The sequence below is a fragment of the Falco biarmicus genome, chromosome 1, assembly GCF_023638135.1.
Source record: "Falco biarmicus isolate bFalBia1 chromosome 1, bFalBia1.pri, whole genome shotgun sequence".
NCBI lineage: Eukaryota > Metazoa > Chordata > Aves > Falconiformes > Falconidae > Falco > Falco biarmicus.
The window spans coordinates 67911436-67931116 of NC_079288.1; the positions used below are offsets into that span (position 1 = coordinate 67911436).

A 19681-nucleotide genomic window follows, 5' to 3' on the forward strand; every position below is an offset into this window, starting at 1 on the left:
GCATCTCCCATTAATGTCCCCAGGGCAGCTAGAGATGAAAAACATAATTTGTATTTTCTAGTCATTCCAGAGATGCATTAATACTGTAAGAGAGGAAAATGGATCATAATCCTGAGCTGTATTTTTAGTGTCCTCTCTTTCATCTGTCATGCTGGAATGTGAGTTTTGGTTCTAACTCATGCCTGAATGGGGAATGTTGTCCATGCTGCAATATAACTCTGAGTTACAGCTGTGCTCTGACAGTGTGTCACTTCATTCCATTAACAAACCCATGAACACAGTCCTTGCAAGCTAAACAGGCAAAAGGGAGACTTTTTCAGCAGGGTAGTTGAAGGATTCTTTTGTATAAAGTAAACTTAGAGATCGTTTCTGTGCTCAGTCCAAAGATATATCCATATCACCTTCAGGGACTGCTGCACCTCAGGGCACTAACTCTAGCAAAACGTCACAGTCCTATTGTTACAACCCACCAGAGCCCCTCTGATGCCAATGACCTGTTTTGCAGCCTCTCTGTTAGTAATCCTGCTCATTTCAAAGACATCATACAACGTTATCTCATAAAAAGCTCCCATTTGGTGTCATCATGGGTTCTGTAACCTATGAACTTACCGTAAAGTTCCTGATGCATTTTGAATACATGCTAATAATCTAACTAAAATCGTGTTAATTAAGGGCATAAGAAGTAATCATGGGAAGTATCAAGGCCCTGAGTGCACTAATAAGCTGTAACATCCCTGACTAGCCTTATCTAGGGACCTCTACCCGCACGCATGTGTCCACAAGCTTTATTTAAGATCACAGTTGAGGCTTTGGTCCCTGCCTGAGCTATGCTGGAGGAGTTCTGGACTCTCACAACTGTGCCTGGTCACGAAGCATCTCGATCCAGCCTTCAATTTGCAGACGGATTTCCTGGCCTGCCCTTGCTCCTACCTTCGCAAATGTGGACCTGCTGTGTGATCAGTGGATCTGATCCTGACCTACAGAATGACTTTCTTTCTCAGTCTCAGACCTGCCTTATCATCCAGGTATCACCTTATCTGTGCTTCTGGTTGGACCTGGCCAGCATCTGTCCTTCTTGCCTTGTGTAGATACTGTGTGACTGGGCCCTGGGCAGCAAAGCCTCTACACTGCTGTGGGATACCCCTTGGTGCTCCCCTTGCCTTCCTTCAGGGAGCAGCCCTGCCCTTGCTGCTGTCAGTCAAGAAGGTAATGATGTGGGACTAGACAGTTCTTGGCACATTAATTTTATGTAATTATTCACCACATTGTCTGATTTCAGAAAGCCTCAGTATGCAGAGCAAAGAAAAGCATCTTTCTAGCTTCCAGTGATTCTGCAAGTGAATCCCTAACGCAGTTTGAGGACTGTGGTCAATTCACCAGTTATCATAGAAATATGTAGACTAGCCTAAATAGTAGTAGACTAGTAGTAGACTCTAGATGGTCAAACTTTCACACTTGACCCGGCAATCCATTGCATGCGTCACTATTCTATGAAATAGCAGCAAATGTTTGTGAAAAGTCTAAGTTAGCCTTGGCAGGAAGAAGTGCTATGTAGCTTATAAGGAAGGAAAGGAAGAGGAAATAAGACAGTACATTATACTACAGGTGACAATTCTGCTTGCCCTAGACCTCACCAGCTGCTGAAAAGACAGTTGCCATGCAGTATCTGGAAGGAAATAAAGTATGTGATCATTAGAGGGGGAATGCAATGAAAACATCTGAAACAGAGGCAAGGGGGAGGACAAGTGGACAGTAAGGCAACCTAACCTTTCATGGAGACTAAAGCAAGACAGCATATGTGGTGGAAGAAGTGAAGACCGGAGTATAAAAAGTTCTGGGATTACTGGAGCGAAAATGAAGTTAGTCATGATCAGGGCCAAGGACAAGAATGAAAAAGGAGACATAAAAGGAGAGTGGGACCTGGTATAAAAGGTTGAAGAGTTGCAGAGACAAACCCTGTTGAAGACTTCTCAGGATCATATACAAACTACAACATACCTACATACAGCATAGATATTGAGGCATCTTTGCACTCCGGTAGCGTGTTTTTTTTAAAAAAGCAAACCAAAAAATGGCAAGCTGATGGCATTTAGTGCAAATTTGTAGTAAGTGATAAAATTGCAACAAGCAGTGAAAAGTCCTAGCTCACATACCTGAGAAGAGAGCTTTTGGAGCACAAAGGCTTAAGCAAGTTGCTAATAAGAGGGAGAAAGGCAAGAGCTGAGGTATCAAGAAAGGGTCAGATCACCAAAAGCCCTGAGCATGGTGCTAGTCTTATGTCTTCTGTTCTGTCAAGACACCCGGGACCATTTCAGAAAAGCTTTGCCCACTCCTCCACCCTGACCACAAGCCACTCGGGACACAGCAGGAATGGCCACTCCTAAGGTGGTTGTGGCTCCTATTGCTGTGCTGCTCAGCTGCAGTGTGAATTACAGAAAAGGTGAAACAACTCTAATTTCACCAAAACCTGTACTGAATCCTATAAAAAGATCCAGGCAAATAAACTGAAGAGAGCAAAGCTGCTCTTTGCTACAACCTTTTCCATCCTGGAATACCCCGTTGTTCCCACAACAGACCTCACTACCCAGAAATAAGAAACTTGTTCTACACAGATCCGTGTCAATCCAAGCATGCTTTGTTTCTAAAAGTCTTACAATGGACATATGTTGCTTTGCTGTGCTTGGGCTTGAAGAGCTATTTACTGAAATCAGGGTGCTGCCGAGATGAAGTCTCTAGGAGAAGGTGGACACTGAGAACCACTGCACCAAGGTGGTCCCACTGGAGTCAGGAAGGTGCTCAAAATGAGGCACTTACAAAGGAAATTGGGAGACTGACAAAAGCCAATTACAGAAATCAGGCTAATAAGGCAAAAGGAAAAAAATAAAATGCCCAGCATATAAAAATTGGATGTGACAGAGAGAAGACATCTTGGGAGCTCCTTGAAGCTGCAAGCGGGTAGACGGATCACTTTTATACTCTTGGTCTAGATTACTTCATACAGAACTGCCCGATGCTGCAAATAAAGGGGTCCCATTTCATGGACAGGGACATTCAAGAGGCTGAAGTTTGCTGAGAGACTTTTCCCTGGAAGAAGATCAGTGTTGTCACACTTGAGTCTTAAAGACCTGGCAGGTCTGATTCCAGGTCCTTTGAAATATTGCATTCAGCCCAAGTACAGGCACTCTACTGTACCCTCTGCACGAAAAATCTAATTCCCTGCTGCCTCTGCACATCAACCCAGAATGACAAACTTCTCACAGGGCACTACACAGGTGCCCTTTCAGGTATATCCTCACAATACTTGCTTAGTGTCAACTGTGACAAATAAAACAAATATAAAATCTTATAAAGTGCCAAATCATAGCCTCAGAACAGAAGCTTCTGGAGACTTTAGCGAAGCTCCACAAACACAACTTGTCTTGTAATAAGCACTTCTGTCTTCCAGCTCATAAAGTTAGACAGAAAGTTAATGAATACAGTTTTAACTTTGTAAAGTCAAGAAGGGCAATATAAAAGTGGGAAAAGGAATTCCAGTCTCTCATAAGGCAGGGCGAGACAAATTGCAGTAGGAAACCTCCCACCTGGGAATTGCAAAACAACATGGATGAATAAATAGGTTGAAGCGTGCATACATCAGGATACTGAGCAAGTTATTTGCATCTGATGAGTCCAGGAGTAAGAAAGGATGGACAGGCAGATCTCTCAAGCTGCTTCCAACTCAGCTAGTCAATCTACACCATATGCAGATTACCTAAATTGCTCCTGGTATATCTGCATCACCCGGTTGGCACAGTCTCCATTAGAGATTCAGGCATTAGCGCTGATCAGGCTTGTAAGCCAATACAGCACACAGTGAAATACTAGCTTAGGTCTTGGAAGCAATACAGATGTCTTATTTAGCCTAAACTCATTTATTTGCTTGCCTCTGCCTCCCTGAAGCAGAATCCTCCCTTAATATCTTTAAAAATAACAACATCCTCTCCCTCAAACAAAACAAAGAGTCCACATGAAACATCTACAGATAACAAATTAATGTACTTTACAGGTTGCTGAAGAAATATAGCTCTGTTAAAGGGACAGGAGCACCCCTGAACTTTTGCTGCAAAAATTTATTAAGCTTCTATAAATATACGGTCCTTGTACATTCTTGAAGAGTTTGAAGCAAATGGTTTGAAACTACTTGGGATGTTGGTTATATAAATATACTACTAGTTATTGGTATTTGCTCTATTCTATTTCTATATGAGTAGTGGAAGGTATGGAAATATATCTGCTGTTAGACAACTTGTAAATAGCTACGTATATTATTTTACTTAGCCTATTTCACATTCAATTCATAAACATTTGAAATTATACTAAAGGCAAAAAAATATAATGGACAGAAGTCATGCTGCTGAAAACATAAAGGAGTGGCAAAACTAAGCTCCCCAAAGCAATCTAATGCACTGCACGGAACATCCATGTTTGTTGTAAGATGAGCAACATGATAAACACTACCTGCAAACTGGAAATGATTATCAAATCCCAACCACGTTTGCACCATGAAGCCTGACAGGACAAACAGAGTTTTGACTGAGTATTTCTACCAGGCTAAAACAGAAGAACCTCTCACAAATCACAGGCACAGAAAGAAATGTTCCACTTGAGAGGAGACGTGGGACCCTTCACGTTTGCTAATCCCCTGTGACTTAAATTGTATAGCCTGATTTATTCTACCACAGGCTTACATTTAATGACTTTATTAAATAGAAAAATTAATACGTTTAAAAATGCAAGTGTTTAACAGTCTCACAAGGGTCTGCTTCACCGTTAGAAGAACAGCAGAAGTTCCCGTATCACTGTTTCTGGGCACAGCACTGCACTTTCAGTTACTCTGAATGGGAAACCCCTGAGAGTGAGATGATGCCCTTTGTTTTGCTCTTGTTCATCAGTTTACTCCTAAGGCAAAAGGCACTGTAACTTCCTACAGTCTCAGCATCATGCACACAGGTAATGCAATGCAATAGCAGTCAGTCACAGCTCCATTTACAGTGTGGCTATGCTCAGTCTTGATTTTCTGAAAAGCTGGGACAGGCAAAAGAGGTGTACAAGATTGCACTGCAGAAACCAAAGATGGAACCTGGAACTTACAGAATTTCAACAAACAAACAATCCAAAAACAAAAAAATCCAGAAGCTTACAAAAAATGTATCTTTTTAAAAAAAAATCACATATTCACAGCTACGATTTTGCACCACTGAAAATACTGTGCAGTGTGATGTTTCTGATAGATTTCTTTCTTGGGCAGAGGGATTTGGTATGTTTTTTTGATACCCTCAGATTTCTTAGTTACTTTCAGATACTCACTCCCCAGCGCAAACAGGTCCTTTTTTCCCAAAGAAGCAGGCTTTGACCAGAAGTCAACTAATCTCTCTGAGACTTTCAGTCAGAAAGTGAAATAAGTATTACTGACCCAATTAGTTTGTGCATCTGGTCTTGTTTTTTTTTGTTGTTGTTGGGGTGGTTTGTTTTTTTTATTTTTGTTTTGGATTTTTGTTTGCTTGGTTTTTTGTTTTTCTTCTGTTCTGTTCCTAGTTAAGAGATTGCTGACGATAACTCTGCAGTTCCTTTCTCCCACCATTTCTACACAAAATTCTCATGCTGTCTTTCTGTCATCCTCTCTTGCCACTGGAATATGATCTGATTTCCAGGTGCCTCTCTCCCCTCTCTTCCTTCTTCTACTATACATTCAAATCAGATCAGAATAAAAGCAGCCTGTTTGTTGACCCCAATTACAATGCAAAAAGTATCCCTTTTTGATTGATTTGAGACACTGAAAGAGGATGTGTCTGTCCTGACCCAGAGATAGCACCTCAGAGGGAAAAGTACACAAGAAAGTATCTGTAGCAGCCAGTTCAAGTTTCCCTTTTCCCAGTTTTAAAAACACATCTGCCATTAATACCTCTGCTCAGGTGATCGCCATGGAGTTCTGTTAAATCACTGAGCTGGATTCAAATTCATTTCTGCTTCACCCTGGGATTTCTTTTTTTGCAGACCGGCACACGTACCCAATTAGTGACGCATGCAAGAAGCAAGACCTTGAGGTCTATGGCAGCAGGTGTCACATTCAAAGGAGGGACTGAGATGCACATGCTTCCTAAAAAGCAGTGTACAACTTGATACCACTCAGCAGAAGCCGAATTTAAATTTAATTCCGTTAGAAGCAGGGAGGACAAGCCTTGTGTTCGCATGGGCTGGCAGCAGCCCCGCGTGCGCTTACCTCAGACCACCGTTTGGCTCTTCGTCAGAGGAGAAGGTGCCATTGCAGACGTTGCCGAAGGAGTGGCTGGGCTTCAGTTTGGCTTCCTCGCAGTCTGAAATGGGCTCTCTTTTCTTCCTCTTGCTGAAGAGCTTCTTGAAAGGCTGGAATTTGCCTGCTTTTTTCTTGTCTGCGGATTACAAGACAAACAGGCGCAGGGCTGAGGGACGCGGCTCGCGAGCGTGCACCGCAGCAGCAGGTTCAAAGGAAGAATGAGGTCAAAGAGCAAGTCACCAGCCTGAAGCAGCCCGGCGCTTGCAATGTAAATGCAGGGCTGCCACTTGCTGTTGACACGTCATACTGACACAGCAAAGGTAAGAGCATTAAAACATCTGCTCGTGGGTTTAAGGATCTGCTTGGAGGTGTCAGTGCAAGCCAAATGTTTGGATGAAGAGAAAGGATAATTTTCCAGAGCCAGAATATAATGCTGAGGTTCATTTTTTGGCTTTATACCACACACTTTTGACCTTTTCACCAAAAGACAAGCACTGCTTTGGTCACCCCACTTTGGTAGGTGCTGGATCCGTTGCCTTGAATTAAAAGCATTTGAACACAACCAGCTGTATTTCACTTATGTAGCCTCATAAACAGACAAGTCAATTTACATATGAACAAAGAGAACAGGATAAAGTTCTGTTGGTTTGCTGGTGGGTTACTTCAATAAACATCCAGCTTTATATCAGCATTGTTCTGACTTTTTTTTTCCCCCAAGTAACTGAGATCAGAATTTGACCAAGCATTTCTTCCTTGAGACACTTAAATTTTAAAAGCTCCGCCAAAAAAAGCACAGCAAAAAGACAAAACAGACATGAGACAGGAACAAAAAATAAAAGTTAACCAGAAAAAAAACATTAACTTTTTTTTCCACCAAAGGCTGAAGAAAATAAAAGTAGCGTCAAACTACTTTCCCCACATCTACTGAAAAGTACCAAGAGTTTCCTGTTAACTATTGCCAAGAAAGGGTTTTCTGAGGGCTGTGATGCACCAAAGAATTTCTAAAACACCATAACTGTCAAAGAACTTAATTTCTTTTCTGCTTCTACTTAATTTTTGCATTGAATCTACTGAAAACTGGCTTTTTTTTTTTTTTAAGAAAAGAACCACACAACTTTTCTCTTCCTATCACAACCCAGTTTGAGAAGCATCATATTGTACTGGTGACAAATATCTTCATAAGCTATTTAAATCCCTGTATGTGCTTTTCTTGCAGGCTGTGTGTATACGCACCGCCTCAGCATGCTCTACTCTTCTACGAGCCGTTGCTGACCTGAAAGCAGAAATTCTGGTTGCAAAGTATGTAGAGGCCTGTGTAGGAACACTTGCCCAGGAAACATGAAAAACCTTCTGTAGGCCAACAGTACTTTTCAATACCACATCAGGTTTTACACTCTACTCTGCTATAGCTGTATATGGCAAGGCCACATCGGGGTAACACCTCTTTGTAGTTGCTAGAGGCATAACTACAGGGTAGTTAGAGAGAGAAAATGTACCCAAGCACAATGTGATCTGGCTGCTTCCAGTGACAAGTGGTTTCCAAACTAGCATGGCACCAATGAGCCCGAATTGAACCCAGGGGTGGAATCAAACTTACACAAAGAGCCAGAAAGCTACATTTTGTGAATCCATCTGTACCTGATTGTGGATGAAGTAGAAAACCTAGCCTGAAATTATAATGTCAAAGATGCAACAGATAGCAATTCTGCATTTCCTTTACAGATCCCTGAGAAGTTTACACCGCTGTCATTCTTCTCATTGGGCTGTCAAGATACACAGCATTTCTGCTACTTCTTTAAGACAACCAGGCATCCCAGTAGCAGCATGAAAATAAAAAGCTGAATTATGAACCTCAAATTCAGGCCCAGCATTAGACTTTTTTGATCCAGATCACTGACCCACAATGAGCAGATAAGAAAATCAACAACCACGGAGACAGCAGTTTTACCAGCACAGAAGAAAAAGGGGTACAGGGGTCTGCGCTCCCTGTCCCCTAGCTCTGCTTTCTATAAGCTGACCAACTTGCATCTCCAGCCACACCAATTGCTTGCTGCTCAATTCTGACTTTAGAGAAATATGTTCTTACACAAAGCCCCCAACAGACAGTCAGGCAGTCGTGCAGAGAAAGAGAGGAATTATTGCTCTAGGCCACAGCTGCCCCAACACTTCATGCACTTCAGAGACTGCCTGTAAAAACTCATAAATCAAACGACAGAGCATACAGGAGAGAAAGCATCAGTACCAGACACAAGACTGGGTGCAAGAGCTGTTTCTCCACAGTTCCCACCTTGCCTTCTTCCTCAGTCTTCTTTGAAAAGGAAGGCTGCGTGATGCCATTTCTGCTGGTTAATCCAATTTACTGCATAAATCAATTCAACTACAGCTTTTTAAAAAAAGGTTCTCACTGTGTCATTCATCCACACTGCTCTTGCCTCCTCCTCTTTTGGAGGTCTTCAGATATAACTGTGAATTACCTCAACTCAAAATCTACTGCACTGATTCACCAACTATGAATCTAGGTGTTGGACAAATAAGACAGGTCAACACAGCTGTCATTTCATCAAAATGGGTGAGAGCCAACATGGTTATCTCCAGCCAAGATCTGCTTTTCTCCATGTGATTTAATATACCCCTTAGCTGTTTCCCCGCTCCATACCCCATCATCACAGTTGTCACATTACTAAGTGTGAATTCTTTAAATCAGGCTTCGTGACTCATTGCAAAACTGATGAACAACCTTCCCTGTACAGGCTGTACACGCTATTCCACATCCTACCAGTGCAGAGAAAAGGAGCAGCCAGCCCTTCCAGGTTTCTAAGGAGGCAATGCCTGACCACTAAGACAAAAATCTATTTATGTAAATTTTTTGCAAGATGTTATGGAGGAAGATGTGGGATGATAGCACCTACAGGGTAAAATGCTTCCTATAACAGTAAAACAAGTACAAAAAGGAACCCAAACATTGGCAATACAACAGACAATGCCCTGCACAGAAGCTTTTTGAGTCTCTAATGCTAGAGCTCAAACATGACTCATCCCCCCTGTCTGCCTATACTGCTGAAAGAAAAAAAAATAGGATAGGATAGGCTGAAGGCTGGAGCACCCAGTGCTGTCAACTTGTGTCAAGGACAATTGCTGAGATAGCCAGGAAGCAAGTCTGCTTACATGGGCCATTTGCTTCTCTCCTTAATCACTCAAATGGGAACCCTACAGATCCAGCCCCAGGAGAACACAGGGAATCAGCAATTAAAGTATTTTCCTGTCTGCTTGGCAAGCCTCTCTTTTTCAAATTGCTGTAAACAGTTACCAGGAAATCAGTATTGAATCACAGAAAAACATGAGGTGTGAAGGCGACAGATAAACAAGGTTGGATACGCTAGCTAGAATAACACAGCACATATGGTAAACGCTCCCTTCTCAGCTTATTCCAGAAGAGTAGCTGAGCAGATTAGAATAATCTTTAACCTGTCATGTAATTTGTCAGCTGCATAAAGACATGCAGTGCCTAACACAGAGCCAGTTAAAGTGGAGAGCATCGGCATCGTGAAGGCAGCACATGGTCCCTCCACTCCCAATGACAGCGGGGAGACCGATAGGAGCAGCTACTCCTCTCACACTCTCTTTCACTCTAGGGTGCTTCCCAAGAAAGATAAAAGGTGGGTGCAATGGGCTTCATTGCTGGTAAATCAGGCACAGCCTTCGGACTCCAGCTGGCAAAGTCTTAGCAACGCACCAGCTGACGAATTCCCATAAAATAGCTTGCAGTTAAATTGCTCAAATGTCACCCAAATCCATATGGATTCCTAGGCTGTAATGCCTTCAAAAACTGCACAAAACCCTCAACAGAAGCACAGGTCAAATAAAGATTTAACTATTACGCTTACATAGGGAAGAGATCTAAATGACTGGAAAGAAAGTGAGTAATGTATCCTAAGCAACAGGCACAATGTGGGTGTGTGTGAGGCTATGCTGCTGGATGGGACCACACCACTGGAAACATCTGAAAAATAATTTTCAAGCAAAGCAAGCTTCACACAAGAAACAGAAAGTCTCAAATAATTATCAAAGAGACACCTAAATATCTAACTAGGTTTTGGTTCCTTGCAGCTTTTACTCCTTGCTGGGGTGCTGGGGGCACTCACAGTCACGTGGGTGAGAAAACCTTCAGGGAGAAACCTCTCCAAGCAGAGGTGACCAAGAAAATGCTGGTGGGTAGGAAGATGATCGTTGAGGGAAAAAATAAATAAAAGCAGGATTTATAGTGACTTCTTAAAGTTGAAGTTACATTTGGCCAAGATTGTTCAAAACCTCGGGTTTTCAATGGGATTTGCGGAGATTTAACAGACATTTGCTCATTATGTAAAATGCAGCACCCGTCTGTATTACTGTATTATCTGTAGTATGAGATATTGCACAGGAGTTGTCTGCAAAATAATGTGTTCCTTGTTAGTGAATTTAATGGGTATAAAATATGGTGTAATAGGCTAGATTAATGAGGATATGAATTATTAAATCAAACAGGAATTTCTATAAAGAATTTAGAGAATGGAAATCCACACGCACACAGCATTAAGAACTGCATGGCAGGGAGAGGGCAGGCGGGTTACTGGGCTGCAGGCACAATACAGCAGCCAAGTCAGAAAAGGGAATTAAAGAACACTGTTAAGAGGGCAAATTGACTGACATCTCTAATCACATCTCTACAGCAGAAAAAGGCTGTTATGATGTACATTGCCAGTATCAGTAATAAAACACTCTGCCTTGATTTTAAGCTAATGGTATGCTTATTCATGCTCTTTTTAAAATAACAGGATAGCCACTACCACTGCCCTGTTGAGCCCTGGACTGGCCGTGCATTTGCACAAACAACTTTGCTGTTCAGCTCCTCACCAAAAAAAGCCGTTCTGGCTCCCCCTGCCCAGTCTTTTCTCATAGGGCAGAGCTTACCCAGTAAACTGGGATCCGCACTTGCCTCCAGCTTTCCCACCCACTCCACATCTTAGTATATCTATTTCTGTGAGTCCCCAGAGATGTTCAGTTATTACTGATACATTTATGTTCAGAGCTGGGAGCAATGCTCCCCAGAGAGGTGTCTCCACTCCTCCAGGAAAGGGAAACAAATTGTTTGGGAGTGAGAAGGAAGGCAAACTTTGCTCTGCCTAACCACATTCCCACAATTCAGAATAGGTGTGAGCTCCTGTAGCTATTGTAGCTCATCAGATTTCACAGGGGAAGTTGGTCTCTGAACGTTTTCTGCCTCCATGACCCACCCTCAGTCCATTGCCCTCCCTTCCATAGGCAGCTAAAAAGAAAGCTGGGGCTGATAGATGGACATGGGGCAGGTACACAAAGGAGGCACAAACACCAAAGAACCTAAGGAAACATTTAACATAACAACAAAGATTGATATTAAAAAAGATTGATGCTCAGATTCAATAACGTAACCTCCCAGCAATGAGTTCAACTGTGTGTGAGACAGTTAGTGACAGCACATAACGCTCGTAAAGTAGGCAGTATGCAATAGTCCCATGCTGACAGAGATAAGAGGAAATAATATGACCAGAGATGAAATCAATACCTGAGAAACAGTAAATGAAAACAAGATTGAGAGAGATCAAGGGCAACAAATTGGTGCAGCCACAATAGCCTCATGAAACACCTAGGCAAAGCAAAGGAAAAATAGCATGCCAATGCTTGCCTGTTTTTCCAAGGGTATCAAGTGATCTTATAAGAGATACAATTTCTTGCAAACCTTGTCCCACAGAGATGATGAGGCATTCTTGGATTACCTGATATAAACTAGTAATACTACCTAAAGTATCCATAACACAGCCAGAACCAATCTTACTTTTCAGAAACGTCTATTTTCCCTTGCCACCTGCAGAAGCAAAAACATTTCCATAAACAACAGCCCATTTTCTGATTTTTCTTTCTCCCAAAGACTTTACCTTTCAAAGAAACCATACATAGCTGAGACAGTCAGCTTTTAGGAAATATATATGAATCAGCATAATAGAGTTTATTGATGTTCGGACACCATATAATATGCTTTTATCATCCAGAGCAAGGCAAGAACTATTTCAACACTTCTCTTGACACAACAAGGAAGTAACAGGGAAAGTAAAACCTTATTTAACTCACTTGAAGGCAAAAGGACTTAACCTCCGCTGAATAAGGATTAGTACGGTGGTCTTTAGTGGCAGGAAAGGGATATTCATGGAGACAAGGAGTAAAAGGCAGTTTTAAAGCATTTAGGTGACATTAAACAGAAGAACCAGAGCCAGGTAAATACCTCTCCCATCCCATCTTCAGTCTCATTTACTTGGGCAAGAGTCTCACCTTCCTTCCTTTCTGAGATCCCGTTTTCCTCTTTTTCCCGTCTATGAATTAAAGCCTTCTCAGCCATTCTTAGTATTTCTGTGCCTGTTATTTTTATTAAGTATCACAATGAGTGGTCCTAGAGGTCATAAAGCCTCATGTTCCTTACCCAACCCTTCTTTTCAGCACCAGCATCCTGCCTCCCTAATCCATCCCACTGCCAGCCTTGGGCAGCACCTTTGGCATGGGGAAGACACCGCTCTCTGAAAAACACAGCCAAACCAAGAGCAGGCAAGTCACTTTAGGAACACGTGGGATAGGCTAGGGATAGTGGGGACTCCCGGCAGGGAAGACAGTATGAGAAGGTCAGTACAAACTTCAGCAGCAAACCTTATTGTAGCCAGGGAGTGTCCTCCTTTCCCAGCTTCCAGGGGGAAGGTGACATAGAAAATAGTTTAAAACAACTTGGGATATGCATCTTGAGCACAGTGACAGCACCTTGCAGAGTTCATACATATAAGGACATTTGCGAAAGGGTTAAGTAAACGTGAAAGATATTACTGAGGTGCTGGGCTGCATTGCAGAACATATGGGCTAAGACAAAACCTGCTTATAATAGCTCTGGGCTCAGTGATGCATGTGAGACTTTTAGAAAGGAAGAGACTGCAATAGCTTCTGATTCACCAACAAAACATTCACCCATTATGTAACAGAAGGGAGAAAGTTTTATTTTACTAGGGCAAGACTTATTAACTCAAGTTATTCATGATGGAAGACCCTTTTGGTATGCTGGGGTTTATCTCAGTTTTCCAGATCTGCATTAAACACTTCAGGTCAATGCAGTAAAGAGATGTTCACTTATTATTCCCTTCTCTGAGTAAAAAAAAATTGTATAATATGGGATTCCCTCAGCAGATTCGTTTCTTACAAGGCACAATTCCTGCTTGAAAGCATTTAAAACCTGAACTACTGGCTAGGCCGCAGATGGAAGGCTAAACCTCCCAGAGGCAAAGTGACTTGCCTGAGGCCCCACGGCAGAGCAGTCCAAAGTCCAAGGAACACAACTTGACGTGGCCAAACGCCTCGAGCTGCCCCTCCCCATGGCACAGGCTGCCAACAGACAAGGATTCTGCACCCAAATCACTTCTACTAAGATTATTCTTGCAGGGGATTGTGTTACATGAACTGTTTTTTCTGCCCCTCCAGCCCCTAGAAGAATTCCTGTGTTGAACAGGTCAGTGCTTTTGGATCATACCACCTCCCGCTTTTTCACCAGTGAGAGAAGGAGCAATCATTCTCACAGAAACTACTGGCTTACCATAGAAAATGTTAATTTTCATGAGGCGAGCGTGAAACTCATAGAGCAAACCTCTTCAGCGATTAAGGCACAAGTGCTAACAGCATGCTGCTGACATCTATCGATAAGACAAAGTTGAGAAGTATCCTGAACTCAGAGGAGAGTCAGAGCGTTACGCCAGAAAGACTGGATGGCTGGAGAACTGGGATAACAGAAATGAGAGGCGATGTTGAAATATTACGTACATACTCATTCATTTAGGGCATATTGCTGAGACATTCTTCCAGTAAATTGGCCTCAAACAGCTAGAAATGGGCAAGAAGACAGACCTGGCCACACCAGCTGGTCACAGGATAGTTATAAGCCAGAACTGTGTTGCAGCTATAAAAAAAGTAAATGTCATCCTATGGAAGGGGGTTGTGAAGCTGATAGGGGTTACTACCTGAGCAAGGGGAAGGAGACCCAGCTGGCTAATACATCACCAGGTGCTAACAAACCAGGGCTGAGATCAAGCAGGTACCTCCAATGTATTTTGGATTGGGATTCGGAACTTTTTCCTTCTTTTATAAGGGAACAAACAAACTAATACATTGCTGAGGTGTTTTGTTTCTTTCCTGAATGTCACATAAGGGCAGTCTTATTGGATAAAAATTTCTTGTTGTGGTGCAAAACCAGACAGAGTCTCTGCTTTTACTGCCTGACAGACTGAAACCGGCAAAGACATATTGTGATGTACAGCAGCCGCAGGCACTAAAACTAGCAATTTATGGAGCACTTTCAAAGCGGTGTCACTACTCAGAACAATAATAACCAATTAATGAAGAAAATCAGCAGATAAAAATGTTTTTTTGATTCATTGTGACTGGTGCCCTGGTTTTGGCTGGGGTGGGTGCATGGCTGTGTGGTGTTCAGCTGCCTGCTGGGTGAAACCATGACAACTAGCAAGCGTCAAAGAATGGCTTCAAGTGATTTTTTTCATTTTTCAGTTTCCATTTAATATACTTTTACAATGACAAATAAATAGATGAATATTACCCTTAAAATTCACATGAACTGATAAAATGTTTTGGATAAATCAGATTAAATGAAGAGTCCATTTTTCATTTTACAAACTTAGCCCCCAGTCATAAGGGATGTCTGATTGGTGGAGGGTTTTTTTGGAAACTATCAATATACCTTTTGAGTTAGAGCAGTTCCACAGATCACAAGGAAAACTACCATGTGTCTTCTGTGATGTAAAAATTTTTAAAAGTTCAGGCATAGTTCTACATGTAACTCTAAACAGGGAGTGGGGGGAACCCCAAACCGATTACTTTATGCCTGTGTGTTGTCTTTCAAAGTTCTAGAGAATTATAAAGTGATATAGAAAAGCCAAGAGTAAAAGGGGTCTTATTCCAAGCAAATTACCAACCACTGCAGTAGAAACTCTATTTTAATAATTTCCTCATTAAATTTTATAAAGAGAAAGCTGAACAGGAGGCAGCAAAACCATCTCCCCTCCCCAAATTTAGGAGGCTGATATCTCAGAACCAGCTCTAAATTTTGCAATGAGTCACAAAAACCCCATAACTGAGTAACCTGGAAGCCAAGTCTAAGCTAAACTCAGGCTGAATGTGTCTAAAAACTAAAATACTTATGACCATCTCTGATTTCACAGAATTAAAATCATGCTGTTGTGGTTTACAGCTGGGTAGCAAAATAAAGAAAATAAAATATTTCTTAAGAAAAGAGCTGCACGAACCATGGCATTCAGAAATTTGCCAGCCAATTCTGGTAAAAAGATCAAGACCAAAGTGAATGCTTGCATGGTGATAACCAGAGTGAAGTAGGGACCTGGGAAGGTTTTTGTTTTGTTTAGGCTTTTTTTTTCCTGAAGAAAGTCAAACCTCAGCCACTTTAGCCTGTTGGGCAAGGTGTTCAGAAGGAATCATGGCACTCATTTCCCAGACTGGCACATCACCAAAACATCATGGGAAATAACATTAGCCAGCAGCACAGGAGGTAAAGAACCTGCTCTTGTGTTCCCCTCCAAAGCCTGGGAATGCCATTGCCCCTGGAAGGAGCCACCGCTTCTCCTGGAGCTCTGCAGAGCCAGGGCAGGAGACACCTTCACCTCCTCACTGCTCCTTCCCCACCTTTCTGCTGCACGCTCTCCTTTCCCAACCACTCCTCCAGGCTCACTTACCTCTTCTGATAAGCAAATCCTTTTTGCATAAATTGACAATAACAGTGACCAGATTAAGACTAGGGACAGCTGGCCTGAGTCTGTGAGTTTGCCTATACATCCAACACCTGTTTTTTCACTGCCCGACCAGCTTTCACTACTTACACAGGCCCAGATTATGCCACTCTTCAAGAAGCAGGCGCTGCATGGAGACATTCTCTATTCTATCCAGGGATGAGGCTTGCCTCCTTGGCATGCAACCAGGAGACCCAGCCGCAAGTCCTCAGAACACTGAAATATGCCAGACCTGGCTAGATCTTCACAACAAGATAGAGAGACTTCTCCTCTATTCACAGGTGGCTTACAGCTCCTGTTCCTCTGCATCTTCAGCATCACAGCCTCCCCTCCATGCCGCACAGAGAACAGCACCGTACCACCCTTTTACCTTCCCTGCTGACACATTGGTATTCCAGTCTGCAGGGGATCTCCCTCCCGAGTGCCAAGGATAGATGGCCATTCCCACCTTTTTCTGAAATTGACAGGTTTTGTAACGCAGGCTACTATCAGCTTAAGGATGAAATTGGTATCTCAGTATTGACTTGAATGCTCTCAAGAGAAAAGCTCCACCTGAGCCAGCGCTTAACCAACACTGCTACCAGCAATTTCAGAAACAAGATTTTGAAAAAATCTTGAACAAGCTGACCATGAGGACAAAACCGCAAATTTGATCATTAGCATTAATCTCTATATTAGTATTGTATTTCAAACTCCAAAGCATTTTACAGCCCTTACCTAATTGTTCCTCATTCACCTATCCCTATACGGCAAGCAGGCAACAGGCTGAACCCCAGATCCAAATCTTGAACCATTTTTGCACAGAGCGGAGTCAGAGACAGGACAGGAAACTTTTCCACATCTGCACTGGAGCCCTCAGCCTGGGTTGCCTTCACCACCCAGGCCAAGCACTGACACAAGCATTGCGTAAGACATCCTCGTTATAGGAAGATGACTGTAAATCTTTGGGCTGAAATTCTGGCAATTTTCTCAAACACTAGATCTGCTTTAGAAAAGGAGCTTAAAATTGACTCAATTCCTCATCTTGTCAGCAACATGATAAAAGATACAGAATATAAAGATATTTCCCTTTGTTATTTATTAAAAACAAGTAAAAAGTCAGAACACACACCAAAATTTGTATATTTTCAGTGAAGCTCTTGCTATTTGCAGGCAACTGAAGAATTGAGGCAATCATTGTTTGCCTTTGTTTTCCAGAATTACAACAGAGAAACAGGACATCACTTGAAACACTTATCTGACTGGAAAACTCAGAGAAATCTGCTGAAATTTGACAGCTTAGACTTGCCTAAAAATATCTAAGAATTAAAAACCTCTCGTATGTTTTTCTTCTGATCTTTGCAAAACTAACAATATTCACTTCATAAAACACTCAAATAGGTGTCTGTTGTCATCAAATTTATTCGGCTAACTCTGAGTATATTTTTTAACACAAAACACTATTAAGTTGAAGCAGTGTCATTTTAAATGTCAGCCAAGTAAGGTACCTGCATGAACACTGCAAACAGAAATATCACGAAAGGGTTCTTTGTAAGGTCTCTACCATTAAAATGGAAAACCCCAAGCTACTACTGTGATGCTAAGGGAAATCTCCCCCTACCCATTCTATTTTATGATGACAGAAGAAAATTAATTACTCATGAAGAGGCAAATTCAGAGAGGAGAAGCAGCCATAAAGAAATGATACTCAAGCATTTGTAAACCTAAACATTTTAGAAATATCAAAAGAATTCAAATATAAAAAGGCCTTTGCACAAATGAACTACTCTTTCTGCCCCTGAACTAGGCCAACCAGACATTTTCTTTTAAAACATCTTCTTTCCTTTAGGCAGTGGGAACAAAGAGAAAAAAACTATTTCCTATTTTCATGCTGTTTCATTTCCAGGCGAGGATTTGCCATGCCAGGATGTGACTGATGATGCTTATTCACACACTACCTCACTGTGCTGGGATAACGAAGCACTATTGCCACTAAACTGGTGAAAAGCATCAATTCTAGCCACAAGTCAGACACAATAAGACTTCACAGAGAAAGGAAATGGCGCTTTCTCTCCAACATCACTTGCTCACACTGGAATTTATTTATCATTTACTATGTCCCAGAATGAAACATAATGGAGGGGACTCAGGTGGCCAGGCAAAGTATGAGATTTCCTGCGCTAGTGAGGATGATTAAACACAACTAGCACCAAGGGAAATTAATGCATTGTAGATTCTAGGATATAACATCAACTTGATCCCTAGAATGAAAAATATTCAAGTCTGCAGCTTACAAGCCTTGGAAGGACGTTGGGAGCACAGGCTATGTCTGTCATACTCTGCGGGGGTACAGCAGCCATAAAAGCCCAGGGGACCAGCCAAGCGCAACATCTCCTGACACAGCATCATTCCAGAAGACGTCACTTGTACAGGGTGCCTTCTGGCAGATCAGGTACCCTCCAGCTGTTCCAGTTATAGCAACAAGAGCAAGAAACAGAAATTCTGCTCCTGGTACTGATCAATGCCAAAGTCTGACTGTCAAGCATGGATGGAAGCTTTTCCAAGCATTTCAGCAGCTCTGAACACTCGTTTCCCAGTTGCCGAAGCACATTTTGGACCCCTGCAAGCAGCTTGGTACAGGAATCGGTACCCTGCCTGCCCAGTTAAGGGAAGTCACAACGAGATCCAGGGGAAGCCTGTGGTGACCATACTGTATGTCGCCCCCTTCCCCAGCTGTTCCTCTGACACCGTAGGCTTCCTGCCACCCTGCATAAACAAGCTTCCAACTGATACCTCTGCTCCACTTGTAAAACTGAAGGCTCAAGAGCAATCACCGTAAAACAAATTGCAGAGAGCAAATGGGGGAAGGGGGTGGGAGCAGAGGTCAGAGGTGAGTACTCATCTAGTTTTAACCTTTTTTACTTCCCTCATACCTATTCTTAAATTATCAAGACTGCAGTAGCTGAAACAGTTTTTCCATCTGTGTAAAGCACCACCCAGGGTAACAGCAGCACATGCAAGTTTGAAAGATTTCTAACAGTAAAAAAATATTAAACAAGCTGAAAGAAAAGTTTATAAAAATAATCAGTTTCCATTATGTGACTAACCAGCCTCAAGAGATGCCCACATCTCTGTCCTTGACACATTTTGAAGCTGAGATACTGCAAAGCATCTCAAAGCACTCAAAGGCTGCACTTCTTCAAGCCTTCCTCACATGATCATTTCTGAAAGAGCTGTCGAGTGTGAGTATGGAAACAACAGTGGCTTCATATGGTGGGCAGTCTTTTTAGTCATGGCCTAGAGAGGGGCAAAATCAACATTTATAGCCGAAAGTCCTAGGTGAAGAGAATAGTCATTCCACTGCCCTGTGTTGGCCCTCTGTCAGAGCCCCACATCCCAATACCAGGTTTTCTATGGCATTTTCAGAAAAATCCTGATGCTCTAAATGATTGTGCTAACCTTGATACTTCTTTAAACAGCAGAGCTAAAGCCCAAAAGCCATATGTGCAGTAAGCCCCATCCAGGGCAGTCAGAGGAAAGAACCATTTAAATTCAT

General features: G+C 42.3%; 1 protein-coding gene across 4 annotated transcripts in view; it reads right to left on the reverse strand.

Moving 5' to 3' along the window:
- The window catches only part of CRACD (capping protein inhibiting regulator of actin dynamics), a 132076-nt gene that overhangs the window by 32153 nt on the left and 80242 nt on the right, over window positions 1-19681 (reverse strand). For all 4 annotated transcript variants that reach the window (XM_056331945.1, XM_056331935.1, XM_056331927.1 and 1 more), the window contains one exon: window positions 6260-6428. Coding sequence is in view for 2 of the 4 variants with exons in the window: in XM_056331927.1 (XP_056187902.1) it covers window positions 6260-6428 (169 nt within the window). In the remaining 2 variants the exon portion in view is untranslated. The remainder of the gene's footprint in view (window positions 1-6259; window positions 6429-19681) is intronic.